At 64.7% G+C, this 20,279-nt stretch overlaps 1 protein-coding gene across 1 annotated transcript; it reads left to right on the top strand.

The window, feature by feature from the left end:
- Positions 1 to 2,623: 2,623 nt before the first annotated feature.
- On the top strand, positions 2,624 to 20,165 carry LSP1 (lymphocyte specific protein 1; the record flags this gene model as incomplete). Its single annotated transcript, XM_080693862.1, has 10 exons — positions 2,624 to 2,685; positions 14,024 to 14,161; positions 15,244 to 15,393; positions 17,069 to 17,294; positions 17,500 to 17,586; positions 17,767 to 17,810; positions 17,945 to 18,026; positions 19,436 to 19,570; positions 19,901 to 19,978; positions 20,076 to 20,165. The coding sequence occupies 10 exons, from the start codon at positions 2,624 to 2,626 to the stop codon at positions 20,163 to 20,165; spliced, it is 1,092 nt and encodes a 363-aa protein (XP_080549988.1).
- Positions 20,166 to 20,279: the final 114 nt, after the last annotated feature.

Here is a 20,279-nt window from a genome sequence, read left to right as displayed (position 1 = left end):
TGTGGATAGACAAATGGATGGATGGATGGATGGATGGGCAGATGGATGAGGATAGATGGATGGATGGATGGATGGATGGATGGATGAATGGATGGGGAATTGATGGGTGGGTGGGTGGGTGGATGGATAAATGGATGGAGGAAAGGAAGGATGGGTGGATGGATGGACGGGAGGATGCATAGATGGTGAATAGTGAGCCAGCCAAGCTGCCAGATGTCAGCCTGCTTGCCCAGAGCTGACCTGTGGTGGTGATTCCCCACCAATGTGGGTCCAGTTTCTCCCTTGTCCAAATAGATGGATGGATGGCTGAATGCACTGATGCGTGGGTGGGTGGGTGGGTGGATGATGGATAGATGGATGGATGGATCTGCAAATAATGGTAAAGCTGACATTAAAGTTATTGTATACATTAAATATTGTATGTATGACAGCATATCCATTTGGTAGAACTCGAAGACTTGACCACCACAGTTAAAGATCTGTTCCTACCACTCCCACCATCAATGTTTTGGACAGTCCTTTCTCTAGCGCAGGGAACTCCCGCCGTCCCAAGGTAGCCCTCTCTTCTGTGGGAATGACCCGTCAGTCTGCGGCTGGCGGCATCCAGAGGCAAGGCGGGGATGGGATGCTCGGATGCACGTGCGGTGCAAGGTCACCTGGGCCACCGGCTCCGACGGTGACCTGCCAAATGTGGGCTCAGCCCGCACCCTCCACCTCATAGTATCCCCTCAGAATCCCGAGGTCTCCGTGGCTCTGTGGGTGCCGTGGGCTGGCGGTGGCACAGCTGTCTCTGCTCCTCCTGGGTGGTGCAGAGGGAGGGGAATCCATGAGCTCGCTGCTTAGGACTGGTCCAGGCGCCCGTCCTGTACGTGAGTGGCAGGGCTGGGTGTGGGGCAGACTCCCCGATCCTGGCAGGCTCCCTGGCTGCCCACTCCTGCCACCTAAGTCCCTGCAGCTAGAGCCACGGACCAGCGAGGAATGTCCTCGGACGTTGCGCCAACACACAAGGTCTCCATGGCAACCCCTTGGTAGATTCAGCCATAGGTCTGGCTCATCACAGTCCTGCCCTTCATCCATTCCCTAGATGTCTCGTGGCCCGGCCCACTTGCAGGTCACACCTTCTGGGGATGGAGGGCCAGCTGCACACAACAAAGGGATGCCCTGGGCGGTCAGCAGGCAGCAGGCCTGCCTGGCTCTGTGACCTTAGACACCAGAGCTGCTGGCTGAGCCTCGGTTTTTCCATCTGGAATATGGGTACGGTGGCATTTGCCTCTTGGTAGCGATAAGTGTTGGCAAGCCAGGCAAGCTACCAGATGTCAGCCTGCTGGCCCAGAGCTGGCCCGTGGCAATTCCTCGCCAACGTGGGCCGGTCCCTCCCCTTGTCAGGCCACGAGCCTGCAGTGCTCTCGGTGAGTCACGGTGACTAAGCCCAACCAGAAGAACAATGGGCTGGGCTGCTGGTCCCTGGGCCTTGGCCAGAGGGGCAAGGGGGGCCCGGCTGGCGAGGGCACTGGCTGGCATGATCACTGGGGGAGGCATGGCTCCCGGCACGGAGGCAGAGGGTGTGCATGGCTGCCTCCGGCCTTGCCTGCCGAGTGTGGCCTGGGGGTGCTGGGGCTGAGGTGGCCGCCCCACCTGGAGGCCAGGGAGGATTCCAGGGTGCCCAGCCTCCCCCTTGGGGTGCTAACAAGAGCAGAGGGATCTGGGAATAAACAAAGGGAAAATGGAGACCCAGAGGGAGGGGGAGCGGAGGGAGGGAGGAGGGAGGGAGAGGAAGGGAGGGGAGAGGAAGGGATGGGGGAGGGAAGGAGGGAGGGAGACGAGAGAGGGGAACTAGGGAGGAGGGCGCAGGAGCCGGAGCCAGCACCCAGACCTGGGTGCTGGAGCGCGGTCAGGGAGCTAGGCCAAACAGACCAGGCCAGCGGGAGGGCAAGAGGCACTCGGGCGATGGCCAGGCCCCAGGGGCGGCGGCACCCGGGGGAAGCGGTGGGCAGGGCCGGGGGCACGGCTGCAGCCGCCAGGGTGGCCCGGGGGCAAGGAGGGACGGCACGGCCATGTGCCCATCCGGGGACCCAGAGGTCCGGCTAAGCCCCCACGCTGCGGGGCTGGGAGGGCTTTCTCTCTGACATTTTTACTAGTCTCAGAAGGAGGAGGAGGTGGAGGTGGAGGAGACCGAGGGGGGCGGAGAAGGGGGCTGGGGGAACAAAAGGAAAACAGCTGTGCGAGTCCCCGTCCCAAGGAAGGAGAGGGGAGCAGAGACCACAGAGCCAGGGACCCGGGGACAGTGGACGGGCCTGGGGGCGCGGCCAGAGGCTCGCCTGAGACCCCCTCCCCGGGGCCAGAAAGGCCCAGAGACAGACAGACACCCATCAGACTGCCAGACAGACAGAGCAGACGGGTGGGGGCATCAGCCCGAGAGAGCAGCCAGCCAGGCAGGGAGAGAGTGACAGGGACAGAGAGCTGGCCAGGGAGAGGAGGGGGACAGCAGGAGAGAGGGAGGACAGGAAGCCACGCAGAGAGGAGGCCACAGGCGCCAGCAGCCTAGACAGGAGCTGAGAAGAAGCGGGCGGCATTCCCTGGGCCGGGGTCAGGAGGGTCGCCGGCCGGCCGGCGGGCCAGCAGTATGAGCGGTTCTGTGCTCCCGAGGAGGAATTCTAGCAAACGGGGCCTGGAGACGCTCTTGAGGTAGGTTCCTCCTGGCCCAGGGCAAGATGCCCGTGCCCGTCCTGCCCCCGGCGGAGGGTGGCGCGGCTGTGCGGGCCGGGGCCGCTGGGCCGGGCTCCCGTCGAGCAGGGCCGCGAGGCCTTGCCAGGCCAGCCTGTCCCGTGCACGTGAGCGTGAGCTCGAGGCCGTGTCTTGCCTCAGTCCTGGCCTCCTGAGCGTCCTCCCGGGCCTCCCCATGTGCTCGGACGGAGAATCCACCCTCGCTGTGCTGTCCCGCTGGCCGCTGGGGTGGTCGGCCACCCCTTACTTTACAGGTGGTGAGACGGACTTTTGGCCACGTGCTCCAGCGGCCGTGGTCCCCTGGCCCCATCATGAACCCAGTGCCCCATCGGTGCTTGGGCCTCGGATGCTGGCCGGCCACCAGGCACTGGTTTCCACCTCTGTAAAGTGTGGTGTGGTAGCAGCTGCCTGGTGGGGTCGTGGTGAGAGAACTGATGGCCACAAGCCCGAGGACCCCCAGGACGTGGGCTCCAGGGGCTCAGAGCTGCAGCTCGCTCCGGTCCGCACTCACCACCTCTCTTGGAGCCGCCCGAGTGGCCGTTCCAGGCTTTTAAGGGCCAGCTTCAGTGCCACCTTCTCCAGGAAGCCGGCCTGGGTTCCCCCTAGCTGGGAGGACTGTCCTCCTCTGCCACCAGCTCCCTGGCCCCCTCCAGGCTCTGGGGAGCAGGACCGACAGCTGTCAGCACGCCCTGCACTCGAGTCCCAGAGCTCCGTGGGAGACTGGGTGGGCAGACCCAACTTGTCTCCTGGGATGGAGCTGAGAGCTACTGGGGTCCACTGGCTCCAACCCGTAGGAGACCTGCAGGTGTGAAGAGATGACCCCACCTCTGTCCTTGTGCTGAACAATTCTGGCCACCACCCCAGGGTCCAGACCAGCACTGGGGCCTGAGGTGGCCCCGCACAATCTCCTGGGCCCCACCTGGCCCCTGGCCCCCGGCCACCTCCTCCTGCTTGAGATCTGTTGAGAAGCTTAGCTCTGTCCCGAGGCTCTCATTCAGGGACACGTGTCTCAGTCCAGCCTTCTCCTCCCTGGCCCGCTAGAATATGGCCCCCAGGGGACTCCGCTGCCCCAGGGAGCTCTGTGGTCTGGAAATTGAGGAGTACTTGGTCTCAGTCCCACTTGCTCACTAGTGCCACTAACAAGCAGTGAGACTGAGGCCAAGAGGCGGGGAGGGCCAGCCACACACATCGTCCAGCCAGGGCCTGGGCTCTGCCCCTCCCAGTGCCAGACCACTGCCCCTCTAGCCCGGGGCACTCGGGGGCACATGGTACATGGCGGCTGCAGGCCAGAGTGGCCTCGGCTGTGACCAGGTTGGGCTTGAGTTCTGAGGACCCAGCAGGAGACCGGTGGGCGGGAGGGGGCCCCCGAGACCAGGCCTGTGGGTGGCGCAGGAGCCAGGCCCAGCAACCAATTCCCTGGGGCTCGGCTGGCTACGGGAGGGCAGGGGAGAGGGAGGCCCTGTAGAGAACAGTGGGACGTGATTGTCCAGCGGTGGCCAGCTGTTGCATTCGCGGTGAGCTGCAGGTGGCACTGCTCATGGTGAAGCTGGGAGGACCCTGACGCTGAGGGGGGTGGGCTCGCCACCTGCCACATGCACAGACACGCACGCTCCCACCCAGAGGGCACGCCCCTGCCCACCACGCCCATCACTCACCTCTCTGCAGCATCCGAGGGGCTCCGCTTCCCCATGAGGTCCCTGCCTGTCTCTGGTAGGCTCAGAGACATCCCCTGACTTGCCCAAGGCCACCAAGAAAGAGGGTGCACCTGCCTGCCACATGTACCTGCTTCTCCCCAGACCCTTCCCCAGACTCTGGGCTCGCCCTCCATGCCTGGGTGTGGGGCCTTGCGCACCTTCCCCAGAGGCTCCGAAGGGGTCTGCTGGTCTAAGCAGCAGCCAGGGTGTAAATTGAATCCATTTTAGGCTCATTTAAAAAGGATGCTAAGGGCCAGATGAAAAATGTGTCCTCCGCCTCTGCCCACTCTGCTTAGTCTGAATCTGGGTGTGCGGGGACTCAGCCTCAGGCCACCCCAACAGGCTTCCCTCCAGGCCACCTGTGCCCAGCTTTGGGGCGGCAGGGCCAGACCCCAGACCCATGCCTCAGCCCCTTCCAGGTATCTTCTGGGAGTTAAGACCCTTCCAGGCCCACCTCAGGCCAGGCCAGTGTTAGGGCTGCTTGGAGGGGGTGGGTGCAGGAACCTCGCTGCCTCCCGGAAGTCGCCCAGACTCTTGGCGGCCCTCGAGGGCCTGGCACTGTGAGGGGCACCTCGGAAGGCGCTGGGCCGAGGATGACCCTGGCTGGCCTCGCCACTGGGCGCTCTGGCTCCCCCAGCCCTGAGGCTTCTCAGGTGGCGTGAGCCCCCCTTGGGCCCACCTGTCTCCGTTGCAGGTTCCCACAGATACTGTGGCCGTCCGCATTCGTGAGCCTTCCGGGCTTTGAGGCCCCTCAGCAGGCACGCACCCAAGCACCAGCCGGGCCTCCTGGACCCCAGGTGGTCAGCACGGCACGGCAGGGCACAGAGCTGGTAGCCTGTTGAGCTGACTCCCACGGGGGTGGGGAAGCCAGGCCTCCAAGCCACAGTGTCCAAAGGGGCGTGGCCGCCCGGCCCATCCACGGCCTGAGGTCCTGAGGGTAGGGTAGCCCCACCCTGGCAGGGCCGGGCGTCTGTCTGGTAGGCGGCACCGCCTCGGGCCCGGGTGGTCTGTTGCCCAGAGCCCGTCCTACCCAGGAGCCCAGCCGAGCCGGCAGCAGGGGGTACAGGGACCAAGTGACCCAGCCCCCTGGGCAGGGTGTCAGGGCCAGAGCCCAGAGGACTGAGGTTCCGGCTCCAGTCCCAGCGGCGAATCAGAGCTGGGCAGATCGGGCAGCGAGCAGCGCCCAGGGCGCCTGGGCCCCGGGAACCACCTGCCTGGTGTTCCTGCCAGAGCCCCGAGGGGGTGTCCAGAGGTCTCCTGGGACTCTCGGCGTGGCTGGAAAGGACACAGCCCTCAGACACCTGTGTGCACAGACTCCTAGCAGCTCAGCAGAGGATGGGCTGTCACAAAGGCCTCTGGAGGACAGGTGGGCACCAGGGCTGCGGATGGGGCTCGGGTCAGAGACCCCCGGTGGCCCCTGGGCAGGGGCCAGGGAGGTGCCAAGGCCCCAGGGTCAGTGAGGAGTGGGGCTGAACCGGCCTCTGCCTGTGGGGTTGGGCGTCAAGCTGCCATCCTGGGGACAGGAGCATGGTCTTGAGGGTGAACCTGCTCTGGCAGCCGGGTGGAGGCTGGCCTGGGGATGCAGGTGTCTGAGTAGCCAGGGCTCTGGGTGCCCAGGAACCGTGAGACAACGTGTCCTACCAGGTAGGAAGGGAAATGAACCAGAAAGAGGTCAGCGAGAGGACCCCGTGGAGGGTGAAGGCAGGAAGCGCCGCCCAGGAGGGGCGGCCAGGTGCATCGCTCGGGATGGGGCAAGAGCCACGGGGTCCCGCTCTGCCACCCCCTCTGCAGGCAGGTGGGGGCCGAGGCCCAGAGAGGTGGAACAGGCCCCGCCGAGCACAGGGTGGTGGGCGCCTCACAGCTGGCCCCGCTCCCTGTCCTCCTAAGAAAGATGGGAGAGGAAGAAAGAGAGGGGATGCCAGGGTGCGGTGAAGGACAGAGAAGGGGACCCCAAAGACAGGAGGAAGCGGGGGGCAGGACACAGCAGAGTGTCACCTGGCAGGGACCCCCAGCACGGGAGAGACCCTGTCCGCAATTCCCTCGGGGCAGGGAGCAGCTCTTGTCTCTCCAAGCTGGGTGCTCAGGGGCCGGTGGGTCTCACCTATCTTGTCCTGGGGCCCCGGGTGGGAAGGGTGCTGCCCCTCTGAGCGTTGGTTGCTGGTCCCTGGTGGGGATATGGTGAGGCACTGGTGCTGCCGGGTAGGTGCCTACCTTGTCCCTTTAAGAGATGTTCTGGTCTGGGCCTCGGTCTTGGTGGGGACTTTGGGATCAAAAGACGCCAGCAGATCCCATCGGCCTCAGCTTGTGGCACCTGGAGGTGTGTGTTTCCTACGCTGCACGCAGAGGCTAGCCCCTCGCTTCCTGTCCGTGCAGCTTAGAACGCGGGGGCTCTGGACAGGAGCAGCTCGCCCAGCTGGGGGTGGGCCATGGGGTCTGTGCCTCAGGGGACAAAGGACCCGGGGTTTGAAGTACAGAGTGGAGTGAGCTCCGAATGGTCCGTCCAAGAGGGGCTGGGCATCGCTGAGGCCTCTAAGGACCGAGGGCAGGCAGGGCACCGGCTCCAATGGGCAGATGCAGTGCAGAGGTATCAGGAAAGGGTTCGCTGCCTGGCGCACTTTGGGCGCAGTGCCGGGAGCAGGCCGGGGGCATGGCGCTGCCCAGGCTGATCCGGCCGATGCTTTGACCCGGCAGCGGCGCCTGCCAGGTGGGCAGCCAAGCTTGAACAACGTGCAAACCTCCAGCCGGCTGGCGGAGCAGAGGCGTTGGGCAGTATTTGCGGGCAGACTGCGAACAAGGCCCGCGGGGCGAAGTGGATCTGGGCATGGCCGGCCCGGGAGGGAAGAGGAGGGGATGGCAGAGCCGGGCTGGTGCCAGCCACCATCGCTTGTCAGAGACTGTGCCAAGCCTCACCTCGTGAGTACTGTGAGCGCTTTGCCAGGCAGCCCCGGCGCGCTGAGCGGGGCCGAACGGAGAGGAGACGCAGCCCGGAGACCCCTCGCACGTCCCTGGAGAAGGCAGCTCGGAGGGGACCGCAGGCCTTTCCGGGGGCGGCCGCTGCCGGGGGCGGGGCGGGAAGGTGTCCAGTATGCTGTGCTCCTGGCCCAAGCACCCACAGCACGTGTCAGTGACATGGAGAACAGAAGGGTCCGCGGATGGGCTCAGTGTGCAGAGAAAGCAGGGGAGGCGGAGCAAGCCCCAGGGGCCGGTGCCAGCGAGCCACCGCCGCCCTGGCATCCCACGGGCAGGAGGGCGAGACGCTGACCTCCAACCCCAGGCCCCGAGGGCTGGGCCTGGCTCAGCAGATGTGGGCGGAGGTGTAGAAGGGCCACGGTGCTGGGCAAGGAGGCCATCAGCACGAGGCTCACCACGGAGCACGTTACAAGAGGTAGGGCACCCAGAGCGAGGGAGGTGACCGGCAGCAAGTGGCGCGTCCAGCTGGGTTTCGGGCCCCACACTGCAGGCAGATGGACAGACCTGACCTGGCCCTGAGGGCAGTGTGGGGATTGGGGCTGGGCAGGCCATTTCTAGCTGGCCGGGTCTTGGATGCAAGGCTTGGGCTCTCTGGAGCCCTGCCCCTGAGTGCCTAAGAGGCAGGTGGAGAGAGTCCAGATGCCTTAGGGTGAGTTAGCACTGTCTCCTGGTGCGTGGACATCTTTCCCAGGGGGACTGCGGTAGAGCTGGGGGTCTGCGGGTGGCCCGGTGGGGTGACAGGCCAGTACTTGTGCTGGGTAGCCACGAGGCGGTCACCCCATCAACTCCTAGGGCGCAGCACTAGGGCTGGGGCCGCAGCTATCAAGGGGGTTCTTCCCACCCTCAGCCTTCCTCCAGAGCGGGCGGCCGCCCGGCTGGGGCAGGGGAGGGGGCTTGAGAACCAAGTAGGTAGGAGTAGGATGCTCCAGGAGGCAGGGAATCCAAAGGAACAGACTCCGCCCCCAACCCCTCAGAGGTGGGAGAGATGGGGGCCGAGGTGTGCGCCCCCCCCCCGCCCCTCTGCCTCCCCTAAGCCGTGGCCCCTGGAGACATCGCCCAGCCTCAGACCATCACCCACTGTCCCAGTCTCTGGTCCCCAGGCCATAAAGCATAAATGCTTTCTGCCAGCCACCCTCCCTGGGCAAGGCTGGGGCAGGGGCGTCCTGTGGCCCCATGGGGCTGGTGCTGGTTGGTGTTGGTCTCTCGGCCCCTTTAAGATTCATAAGGGGAGACCTCTCACCGGGATCGGGTCACTAGCACCTCCCAAAATGGATTGCTGGAGAAGGAAGGTGGTGCGGGGGGGGGAGCACGATGCTCAGATCCTTCCAGGCAGCAGGCAAAGGACCCGGCTGGACGCACCCGGCCAGGGTGGCCCCGGCCAGGGTGGCCCCGGGGTGTGTAGCAGGCGGTGGATACAGAGATGTCAGAGGGGGCCGGGGCCAGCGGCAGGGGGAGGCTTCGGTCTTCCTGACTCCCTGAGCCAGGGCAGGACCCCGAGGCCAGCCCCATCCTCTGACCTCTACACCTCAGTTGTGAAATGGGGAGGCTGCGAGACGAGTGGGGGACCCCAGGCTGGGCAGGGTTGGAGCAGCAGGGCCCGGGCAGAGGTCAGGTGTGCAGAGGCTGAGAGGAGGGTCCTGCGGAGGGGAGTCTCTTCCTCTGTCTCTGCCGGGTGGGCGGGCAGGCCATGTGGGAGGAGGGAGGTGGGCTGGGCCTGGCAGAGGCGCCCTGAGCTCCAGCCTGCAGGGCGAGAAGCAGAGCTCCCCTGGCTTGGGGTTCTAGGTGGAGATGGCTGGAGGTCCCCCACAAGAGACCCCCATGGTGCCCCAGGGTGGAAGAGAGGAGGTGTGGGGAGAGAGGATGTCCTTTGGGCACCGCACAGGTCACAGGAACTGGGCGGCCGGCTCTGGGCTCTGGGCTACGGCCGCCGCACATCCTTGAGCCCCTCTCCGGGGCCATCTGGCTTTTGTAACTGGAGCGCTTCCCCACTCCAAGGGCTCAGAACGGTGCAGCTGCCTGTTCGGGACGCACAGCGCCTCCCCCTGGGGCGAGGGAGGCAGCCGTAGCCCTGACTTCTGCACAGTGCCCAGGCCGGGGTCTCTGGGCCACCCCTTGACTTCAGGGTCCTGGGGGGCAGGGGAGCACGTTGCCAGGCCGGGCCTCCTTCCCCCAGCTTTCCCATGCCCAGCCCTGGGCTGGTGCCCTGAAGGGTGGCTGGTGCCCCGCACCCTTAGAAACACTGTACCCCGAGACCATAGGAAAGCTGGCTTTGTAGGTAGTGCCAGGGGCCCCCAGGACACGGGCACAGGGGCCCTGGCAAGCCTGCTCCCGGGCACCTGGAGGAAGGTGGCACCTGAGGACCACGGCTCCATTTTGCGTCTGGAGAGTCAAGGCTGGGGAGGGGGAGGCTGGCCTGGAGTCTCAGCTCTGGCAAGAGGCAGCAGGATGAGGGGGCCTCACCCTGGCCTGGCCCTCTTCTCAGCCGGACTCTGGGGGCACAGGCCCCACTTCCCCAGGGTGAGCCTGCAGCCCCTGCTCTCCACCATCTTGGCCCAGCCCCCTCCCGCCCCTCTCTTCCCCTGGGCACTGAAGGTGGCTTCCTCCTGCAACCTCCCCGCCTTCTGGTCTCCCCAAGGCTAGCAGCAGCGTCCCCTGCTCGCTTGCCCTCCCCGCAGCAGCCAGGGTCTCCTGGCCTGCAGCCCTCTCAGCCTCTCGGCTGCCTGCTCAGGACCTCCCGTGGCTCCCAATGCCCAGATCCTAGCCACTTCGCAAACTTCCAAGATGGGTCCCCCAGGCCCAGGGTGTCATGGCTCCAGGAACAACCTATTGAAGTCACAGAACGGCTGGCTTGCGTGTCCGAGAGGCAGGGCCGAGCGCTTTACACAGACTGGCTCACAGCTGGGGCCACCAAGGCCGGGGGAGGGAGGCAGGCTACAGACCTGAGCCATCTGGGCAGGCCCCTGGTTCTGAGCCCGGACGCCTTGCCACGCACAGCGGCCCTGCGTCTGGCCTGGGGCACCGCTCAGGGCCACGCCTGGGCCAGGAGGGCAGAGGTGCAATCTGGTGGCATGGCACTGACCCCCGGGCCGCCCTGGAGGGCTGCGGGCTCCAACCTGGCCTCCACCCTCTCTGGCTGGAGGACCGCATGCCTCTTTCAGTCCCGAGTTCAGGAGCATCAATCCCCTGGCTCTTTGGGGTTTCCAGGGCAGCAGAGCCAGGGGGCCCCTCACTCACTGCCCCCGACAACAGGGAAGGGCTCACCTTGTCCCTGCATGCCCAGTGGGACACACCTGCCGGTGAGGCTGGGCTGGACCAGTGCCGGGGGGGGTGGGGGGCAGGCTCCCAGCCCTCAGCCCGCCTGCCCGTCCACCTCCCCTGCTGGCCCAGGCCGTCTGGCCTGGTCCACCTAGCCCGCCGCCCCGTGGCCTCTTATGCTACCCCTCCCTGGGATGGGACCCCATGTGGATCAACTAAGGGGTTCCCAAGTTCCGGGGCTCATGTGCACCCTCTCCCTGGCCTCCTGGGACAGGCCTGCTTGTGGGTGCCGTGGGTGGGGCATTTGCTGCACCCCCCCGCCCGAGCTGTACCCAGGAGGCTCCTGTGGCTTTGTTCCCTCCGTGTTCTGTCCCGTCAGAGTCCACCCTGGCAGACAGTGTACAAGACCCTGGGGCAGCTGGGCTTGTGAGGCCAGCAGAGTCCCTGGGGTGTCAGGGAGCCCTAGGTCCCCTGCTCCTGGAGGGCCACGGGCCAGCTGCCAGGTGTCATTGTCACCTCCAGCCCTGAGGTGTCTGGGAGACTCCGGGTTGGGAGGGTCCCCGCTTCCCGAAGGCAAGAAGGTGCCCCTGGCTTCCTCGTGTTGGGTCCAGCACCCCAGCAGAAACCTTGAGGCCGTCCCCCACCCCAGCCCTGACTTTTAGACTGGAGACAGCTGGATGGGGCAGTCACAGGAGCAGCCTGCAGGGGGCAGAGTTGGGACAGGCACCGAGACCTTCTGGAACTATCCATGGGAAGATGAAGGGGGGGGGGGCTAGGAGGCCCGGGCCCAGAATGGGCCTCGCTGGACTCTAGGTGGGGACCAGGGGCTGCAGAGAAAAAAAAGAGGGGCTGGTATTTCAAACTGGGGGGCCGCAGGCATGGGTATGGCCGCAGCGAGCTCATGCAGCCCCCCTCCCCCCGTGCTCAGAATGGGGCGCGGGCCTGGGTCTGTACACGCTGGAGCACCTGGGTGTGGACCCGCTCCGTGCTGAACTTTGGAACGTGCGAGTGTGGGGAACAGGGCCCCATTCTGGGCCCCTCCGGCTGAGCCCTGGGCCTCAGAGCCAGAACAGACGCAGGAAATGGCTGATTGCGTTCTCTTCTGTACGGGAACACCAAATCCCTCGCAGCTGTGCTGCGGGCCGGGCCACGGGCGGGGCGGCCTCTCCAGAGTCCTGACAGCTCTGCAGAGTCTGCCAAGGGTCCCGGGCCGCTGGCCGGGGGGCGCCTTTCCCAGGCCAGAGGCCCCCACCCCACCCCAGGAGAGTGGGCCCCTTTCAGTTCCCAGAACGGAGCCCAGCTGTGGAATACTGAGGGGGTGAGGTCATGGGGAGGGGGCCACATTACTCACATCCTGGGGCAGGGGGAAGGGAGGAGGCAGGGAAAGAGGCCCACAGGCCTCCCTGTCTTTGGCGGCCGGGTCAGGAGCTGGGGCCAGTGCAGGGAGAGGCTGGGAGACCCCTGCCCTGAACTCACACTTCCCTACCTCGACCAGGGAGGGAAAGAGGGGGCTCCGCGGGGATGCTGTCCCCCAAAAGACACACCTCGGCCTCTGCTGCCCTAGTCCTGATGCCCTGGCGACGCCCCCTGTGCGTGCCCACCCCACGCTGTCCCCGTGAACCACAGCCATCTCCCGGTGCTCTGTGCTCTGTGGTCTGGGTCCACCGCCCCGGGGGCTGCGGGCATGCACACACCTTTGTGCTCCCCGGCTCCCCGGGCTTGGTGCCGGGGTCCAGGTCTGAGAACAGGCGCGAGACCCCAGCCCCAGCCTGCAAGAGCTGCCTCGGGGGGCCGGTCCCCAGGAGGAACGGAGCCACAGTCCAGTGCCCCACATCTACATGCCTGCCTGGCACACCCAGACGTGTGCAGACGTGTGCAGACGCTTGCACACCCAGCCAGTGCGCACTCAGAGCTGCAGAGGTGGGGGCCAGCCGCCCTGCACGGGCTCCCCCAGGGCTGCCCACCCTGGCTCTACCAGTGTGTGGGGGCTGCTGGGGTGCGTGGGTAGAGGGGGATCTGGAGCCAGCGGCCCCAGCAGGGAGCCTCACTTCCCCAGGTACTGCGTGACCCGGCAGCCCCCGCCTGCGAAGGATGCAGAGCCAGACGGGCCTCATCTGCCGGTGATGGGAGCCAGGTGGAGGGAATTAGGGCTTCCTGGGGCTGGGAGTTGAGGGCCCTCGAGGCATGAGCAGCATACGTGGCTGGGGGGTCTGGAGGCTGAGGAAAGGCCTGGCTTTTGTCTGACAGGCTTACGGGAGACCTGGGGAGATTAGATCATGTGCTGGCAGGACTGCCTGGCCAGGGGGCTGGGGCCCAAGGGGAGCGGGCTGTGGGGTCATGTGGCGGACACTGGCCGGGAAGAAGGAGACCCCAGCAGGGGCCCCTTCACCTGGGGTTCTTCCCCGGGCCTAGGGTGGCACGCCTATGGAAGCAGAGACCCTGGACCCCTCTTGGCTCCAGACCCCCAGGCCCAGGCCAGCCCGTGTCTTCCTCTGTGGTCTCCAGGTCCTGGGGTGAGGGACTCAGAGGTCTGGGTGTCAGGGCACTCGGAAGTCGATAGCTCTGCTTTCCCCCAGCCTCCCCACCTTTGAAACAGCCCAGAGAGACCCCACGAGGCTCTGAGCTATGGGCTGGGCAAATGCAAGGTGAAATGGGCAGCGCTGGCAGCAGGGGCAGGGGTGTCTGCAGCGTGGGGTCACCTACCGACAGCACTTTTGAGGTGCAGGAAGAAGTGCCTGCTCAGGGGGGTGGGCATCTGTCCAGTCACCTGCAGTGCCCCCGGCCGAGACTGCGTGGCCTGTGATGGCCATGACCAGCACTCCTCTGGAGCCCCAGCCACCCCGGGCCCTGCCGGGAGCCGAGGCCACACCGCTCTCGGTCTTGAGAGGCTGGCTGGTGGAGGCAGTCTTGAGCCCATCTTGGGTTTCTGCAGGCGCGCCTGGCCCTGGAGCCCCCTCCAGCCGCAGGACAGGATGTGGTGCCTTTCGCACAGAGCCCTGGGGCCTTCCCCGGTCAGAGGCCCCTTCATGACTGCTGTACGTGATCCTAATTTAGGAGTGGGTAACCGGGCGTGGGGACCCACGCTTGTCATCCCAGCACTTGGGAGGCTGAGACAGGAGGATCACCGTTAGTGGCCAGCCTCAGCTACTTAGTGAGGCTCTTTGCAACTCAGTGAGATCTTGTTTCAAAATAAAGAATAAAAAATAGAGCTGGGAGTGTAGCTCAGAGGTAGAGTGCACCTGGGTCCTATCCCCAGTACTGCAAAAAAAAAAAAAAAAAAGATGGGTAAACTGAGGGCCGGGAAGCAGGTGCAGGGCTGGCCCTAGCTGGCCAGTGGCTCCCTGCCTCCGCCGTGGCCTGACTGTCCCTCTGTGCCTCAGGCTCACCACCGAGTGGAGTGTGGAGGATGGAGAGGAAGCTGCCCGTGAGCAGCGCCGGCGTGAGCGAGCCCGGCAGCTTCAGGCTCAGGACCAGGATGAAGGTGACCCTTCCCCAGAGCTGCAGGAGCAGCAGGCGCTGTAAGCCACCTAGGCCTGGACCCCCGTTTCCCGTGGCCGGGGTGGGGGGCCTGGGCAGAAAGAGGGAGAATATGGTGGTCAGGCCCTGGGGCTGGGGTCCCGGTGCAGGATGACTCCCAGGAGGCGCCCACCCTGAAGCAAGGCGGAGACCTGGGCACGGTGGTCTTGAGCCCCGGCAAGTCCATGGGTGGAGGGTCCACAGAGCCACAGAGGCTGCTGCTAGCCGGCTCTAGACACCCCGCCCGGCCCCAGCCCTCGCGTGGACCCGCGCTGACCCCGGCCTTGAGGGCCCGGCCCCCGAGCCCCCGCCCCTGCTCTCTGCTGCCCGTGACTCACGGAGGTCACGTCCAAGTTGGCGGCCACGGGCCGGCTCCTTCCTCCCGGGCCCGGGAGGCCTCCGCGGCTGGGCTGGGCTGTTTTTCCAATAATGCTCCCCTTCCTCCTGGCCCTGTTTTGTTCCATTTTCTCGGAGTCAGCAGCTTGGGGCGGGGTGGGGTGCTGCAGCGGTCACGGCCTCTCGGCCAGGTCCTCGCTCACCCCAGGGCCTGGGAGCCCTTCCTAGCCCCCTGGCCCTGCTCCTGGATAGACCACCCTGCTGTCCAGGAAGGTCTGCAAGGACCCAGCTCGGGGAAGTAGCCTGGGGGCCGGGCCGGCTTCCCCAGGCTGATGGGGGAGGCTCATTCCTGCCCTTGGGGAGCCCCAGACACAAAGGGGAGGTTTGGTCCTGACCTGGGGGAGCCCGAAACTGAAGGGGGAGGCTTAGCCCTCCTCTTGGGAAACCCCAGACTGAAGTAAGAGGTTCATTCCTGCTCTGAGGGAACCCCAGACTGAAGACGGAGGCTCGCCTGCCCTGAGGGAGCCCCAGAGTGATGGGGGAGGTGTGGTTCTGTTCTTGGGGAGCCCTAGACTGAAGGAGGAAGCTCAACCCTGCCCTGGGGGGAGCCCTAGACTGAGAGAGAGGTTCAGCCCAGCTCCCAGGGAGCCCCAGATTGACAGTGGAGACAGCCCTGCCTCAGGGCCTCCAACGCAGGGTCTGAGGGGGGAGGCAGAGGCACAACCCTAACCCCTCTGCTTTTCCCCAGCCTCGGACTGAAGCCCTCAGATGCCCCTGAGCTGGATGAGGACGAGGGTTTCGGGGACTGGTCCCAGAAGCCAGATCAGCGGCCACAGCACTGGGAGGCCGAGGGGACCTCAGATGGCGGTCAGCCCGAGGGGGAGCCGGCGGAGGACAGGCAAGGGGGATTCCAGGCCTGGAGGTGGGGCCGCCAAGCAAAGCCCCACTCTCCCTGTGCCCCCAACCCGCACCTAAGCTGTGGCCTCCAGCCCCCCTCAGCCAGCTCCCCCAGATACCCCTGGCTGTGAAAGGGGAGACAGGAGGAAGGGAGCTAGACAGCAGGGCGGCGGGGAGGGGGCTGCGGGGAGGGGGCGGTGAGGAAATTTCATTCCTGGGCTCCCCAGGGCCCCTGGGCCCCATCCAGACCAGCTGCGGCCGGCCCGGGGTGGGGGGGTTGCCACATCAGCACACAGCTGCAGCCCACTTACGTAATGCAGGGTTTGCAGCCCGTGGCCGCCCCTCCCTCCCTGGGGGCTGGCTGATCTCCATTCCCACGAAGGGGAGCAGGTATTTCCAGATGTGCGCCTGTGAGCCAGCCCGGGGGTGGGGGGACACGCTTTCCAGATGTTTGGACGTGTGTGCTGTCTGAATTGAGGCGGTGGGGCCGTGGATGGGGGCTGCTCCACAGCTCTCTCTGGTCCTTCCTGGGTTCAGGGTCTGATCTGCTCTTAGGAGCCCAGGGCCCTGTGCAAGGCAGGTAGGACCTGCCCATCAGGCCTGGACAGTGTGGGTGCCCAGCCTCGCTCAGGAGCTCCGAGCTCGGGGGGGGGGGGTCAGGGCCCCCACAGCCTCGCCTGAGCTGGAGCTGTGGCTGGGCTGTTCACGCTCCCCAATCTGGGCCCCTCTGAGGCCCGAGGACCAGTCAGGCTGAGCTCTGGCTCAGCCAGCTCCTATGTCCTGACCTCCCTCCCACCCTGCAACCAGCTCCTGCACCCTGCCTGCCCATCAGGACTCTGGTCCTGGCTTTCCAGATATCAGCCTCAGTTTACCCCTGCACGCACACCTACACACACCCACACACACACACCCCTGGGTACCCTTAGGCACCCTTTACTCTGTCTCTGGCCAGCCTGCTTTCTTCCTCCAACCAACAGCAGGGGGCACTTTGACTCTTTTGTGGAGTCTCGGCTCCTGCAGCCTCCTCCCCACCCCCGCACCTGCCTGGCCACAGACCCACCAGCTCCTGAATGGCCCCTCTGTGTGGTTGCTGCTGGCCGGGGCCCCGGCCCACCTTGGGCGGGTGGGTCTGGGTCTGGGTCTGGGCTGGCGCGCACACAGAGGGGAAAGAGAGAATTTATCATCTTCTTCTCCAGGTTCAGTCCCGCTCGGTGCAGTTTCGCGGTTGCCAACGGGTGCCTCACCTCCCGGCAGTCCCTCTCCTAGCCTGGTCCACCACCAGCCAGCCCTGGCCCCCTAAAGCCCCCGGGATCCCACTTCCTCCCCCCAATATCCTGCTCCACCGACCCGCTGCCCACACACACAGCAGGGAGGACGGAGCAGAGGGGCCTGTGGGGAGGGTCCGGCCTCTGCGCCTGGGTGGCCCTGCACAGGGACTGGGCTGGGGCTGCTGTTTGTAATGGGCCTTGGGCCTCCTCTGTCCTCAGGAGATGGAGCTGGCTCTGAGTCTCTGGGCCTCCTTCCCCTAGGAAGCTGGGGCCTCTGGAGCCCTCAGCACTGAATTCATCTGACTGGCCCTCCATTTTGCAGTCCGAGAAACTAAGGCTGAGAACTGGGATAAGACTGAAGCAAGACCCAGTGGCCTCTGTGGGCTTCACCTCCATTTCTACCCCCAGGCCCTGCCCCCACGCTTGTGAAAACAAGGCCGGGGACCAGCTACGCCAAGCCGAAGAAGGCCTGGAGGAACTGTGCCTGAGTCGGGAGGGGCCCGAGCCAGGGAAAGCAGAGCATGAGGTGCAGGCGCCCTCCGCCCTCCCGCCCCGGGCCTCCTGTCCAGCCCAGAGGGAGCCGCTCCCTGTCCCAGAACCCGCAGCCCTTCCAGGCGCGCGTTCTCAGAGGGTGGTGAGGCTGGGCGGTCCTCTGGCAAGTTCCTGCTCCATGACCAGGACACATTTTCCTGCTGCCAAGAATTTCAGGACTGGAGTGCCTCCGGGTCAGGCAGGACCCGAGGCCTGGGGAGCGCAAGCGCCCGCAGGCCTGGACAGGGCTGAAGGGCTGCAAGGCCTCACCCGGGCCTCTGGGTGAGGTGTTCTCTCTGTACCACCAGCAATGGCGGCAGCCCAGGACCCCCAGCCCCTTGGTGTTGGAGGAGACCCTGGAACCCAGCTCACCTCCCCTGAGCCCCACCACCAAGGTAGGCCAGGCTCAAAGCCGCCTCTCCCTTCCTGAACCAGAGTCGCGCCCTGTGCTTTCTGCCCCTCCCTCCCTGACCAGCCCTCAGTAAGTCCTTGTAACTTGGAAGCAAGTGGCTGATTGATGGCTGGGGTCGTTGGGAGATGGAACATGGGCCTGCACCTCTGTCCACCCTTCACAGCTCGCAGACAGGACTGAGTCCCTGAACCGCTCCATAAAGAAGAGGTATGTCTGTCCAGGATTCCCAAGGCGGGTGAAGAGAGTGGCTGAAGGAATGGAGGTCTGGGGCCTGGGTGGGCTCAGGAGGACGCGAAGGCCCTGGTGTAGACGGAAGGCTCAACCGTTTTTCTACCATCCAGTAACAGTGTGAAGAAGTCCCAGCCAGCCCTGCCTGTCTCCAAGATTGACGAGAGACTGGAACAGTACACCCAGGCCGTTGAGGTATGCCCAACCCCCACCGTGCTGCCAGAGTACTCCGTCCGCCAGCACCGCCCACCCGACCAGTGTCCCTCCACCTCACCAACAGCCCCCCATCTGATCAACACTCACCCACCAACCAGTGTCCTTCCTCCAACCAACGCCTTCCATCGAGTAAAACTCCCTCTGTCCGATCAATACATGTCCACCCAATCGTTGTTCCTCCATCTCACCAACATTTCCATCTAAGAAATTCTTCCCCCCGTCTGATCAACACCCACCCACCCATCCAGTGTCCTTCCTCCAGCCAATGCCTTCCATCTAAGGAATATTCCCCTATCTCGTCGACACCTGTCCACCCGACCAATGTCCTTCCTCCAACCAATACTTTCCATCTGAGAAACACTCCCTCTTAAGCCAGACATGGTACAAGCCTGTCATCCCAGTACCTGGGAGGCGGAGACAGGAGGATCTCAAATTTGAGGCCAGCCTCAGTAACTTAGCAAGACTCTTAGTAACTTGAGGTGAGACCTCATTTCAAAATAAAAAATAAAAAGGAGTTGAAGGTGTAGCTCAGAGGTAGGATGTTCCTAGGCTCAATCTCCAGAACAAAAGGATAGAAGGGAGGGAGGGAGAGAGGAAGGCCTTGATGAGTCAATACCCACCCACCTAACCAACGCCCCCCATTAGCTAACATCTTGCATCTAAGCAAAACTCCTTCCAACCAATCAACACACTTCCACCCAACAACACCCTCTAATCAAAACTCCTCCCCAGTGATCAGCAACCACCTATCCAACCACTGCCCATGCATTCAGCTCACCGCTCTCTGTCCAACCCACGTGCCCTCCGTCTGGTCCTCCACCATGCAACTCTCGCCCATCCATCAAGTCATGCCCCTTCATTGAACCAGAGCCCCTCCCTTCAATCCACACCCCTCTTCCTTTAACCCACATCCCTCATGCAGCCATCACACCTCCATCTATCCCTCCAGCCCATCCATCATCCAACCAGTGCCCATCCAGCCGGCCAGCCAATGCTCCTCCATCCAGACCACATCCCTCTATCCAAAAACAGCCTCCCATCCAGGAGCTCCCACTCCATCCATCATCCAACCAATGCCCTTCTTCCATTTAACCCATGTCCCTCCGTCCAACCCAAGCTCCCCGTCCAGTGGATGTCCCTCCACAGGAGCCATTTTCCTCCAGCCCTGAGCAGCATGAAGACAGACCCCACAGGTACCATCCTGCTCTCTAGAGCAAGCAGTGCTCCCCCAGTGCATGGGTGGAAGGAAAGGAACTTTTCCTAGAGAACCTAGCTACAGCCTGCCTTGGAGAAGCCTTCCCATGGAAAATACAAAGATAAAGATGGGCTCCCAGGGGGAGCTGGCGGCTGCCCACTGAAGCTGCCCTGGGGCTCTGTCTCCTCTGCAGTCTGCTGGCCGGATGCCCAAGCTGTCCCGCCAGGCCTCCATAGAGCTGCCCAGCATGGCCGTAGCCAGTACCAAGAGTCGGTGGGAGGCAGGAGAGGTGCAGACTCTGTCGGCTGCCAAGACCCCGTCCTGCAAGGTAGGGCCCCTTCCCAGTGGGGCTGAGCTGTGAGGTCAGCCTGGGAGGTTGGCAGTGGTGGGGCACTTGGAAGGCGGATGTGGACTGGCTGGGGTGGAACGCGGGTGGACACGTGGAGGGCCACGACAGTGGGAAGCTGGTAGAGAGGCAGGACCAGCTGGGAAGGAGCTTCTCTGATGCCCCGCCTCTCCTCCTGGGGTCTCACCCAAGACGTGAGGTGCACAGGGCCCCAGCCCCTGGCCAGGAAAGGCGGGGCCGGAGCCAGAGGCCCAGGGCCTTTAGCCCCTGCGCTCAGGGTCTGCTCCTTGACCGCTGCCTCTTCTGCTCCAGGACATTGTAGCTGGGGACATGAGTAAGAAAAGTCTGTGGGAGCAGAGAGGTGGCTCCAAGATGTCATCCACGGTCAAGGTAGAGTCTTGGTGTGACTGGGAGGCAGCGGGGCTGGCCGGGGCGGGGGTATCTCCCTTCCGCACTCTCCCCTGGACTCTCCGTCTTCCTCCAACAGAGCACCCCGTCTGGGAAGAGGTACAAGTTCGTGGCCACCGGGCATGGAAAGTATGAGAAGGTGCTCGTGGACGAGGGCTCGGCACCCTAGGCTGCCCGTCGTGGTGAGTGCAGGGCGGCGGCCAGGGCGTGACGTGTCAGTCATGAAGCATGCCCATGGTGGGCAGTGGGCAGCACGAATGGAGCCCGCTCATCCATGGCTCAA

Source organism: Muscardinus avellanarius, assembly GCF_963383645.1.
Source record: "Muscardinus avellanarius genome assembly, chromosome: 1".
Taxonomy (NCBI): domain Eukaryota; kingdom Metazoa; phylum Chordata; class Mammalia; order Rodentia; family Gliridae; genus Muscardinus; species Muscardinus avellanarius.
This window is presented reverse-complemented; position numbering and strand designations above follow the sequence as displayed.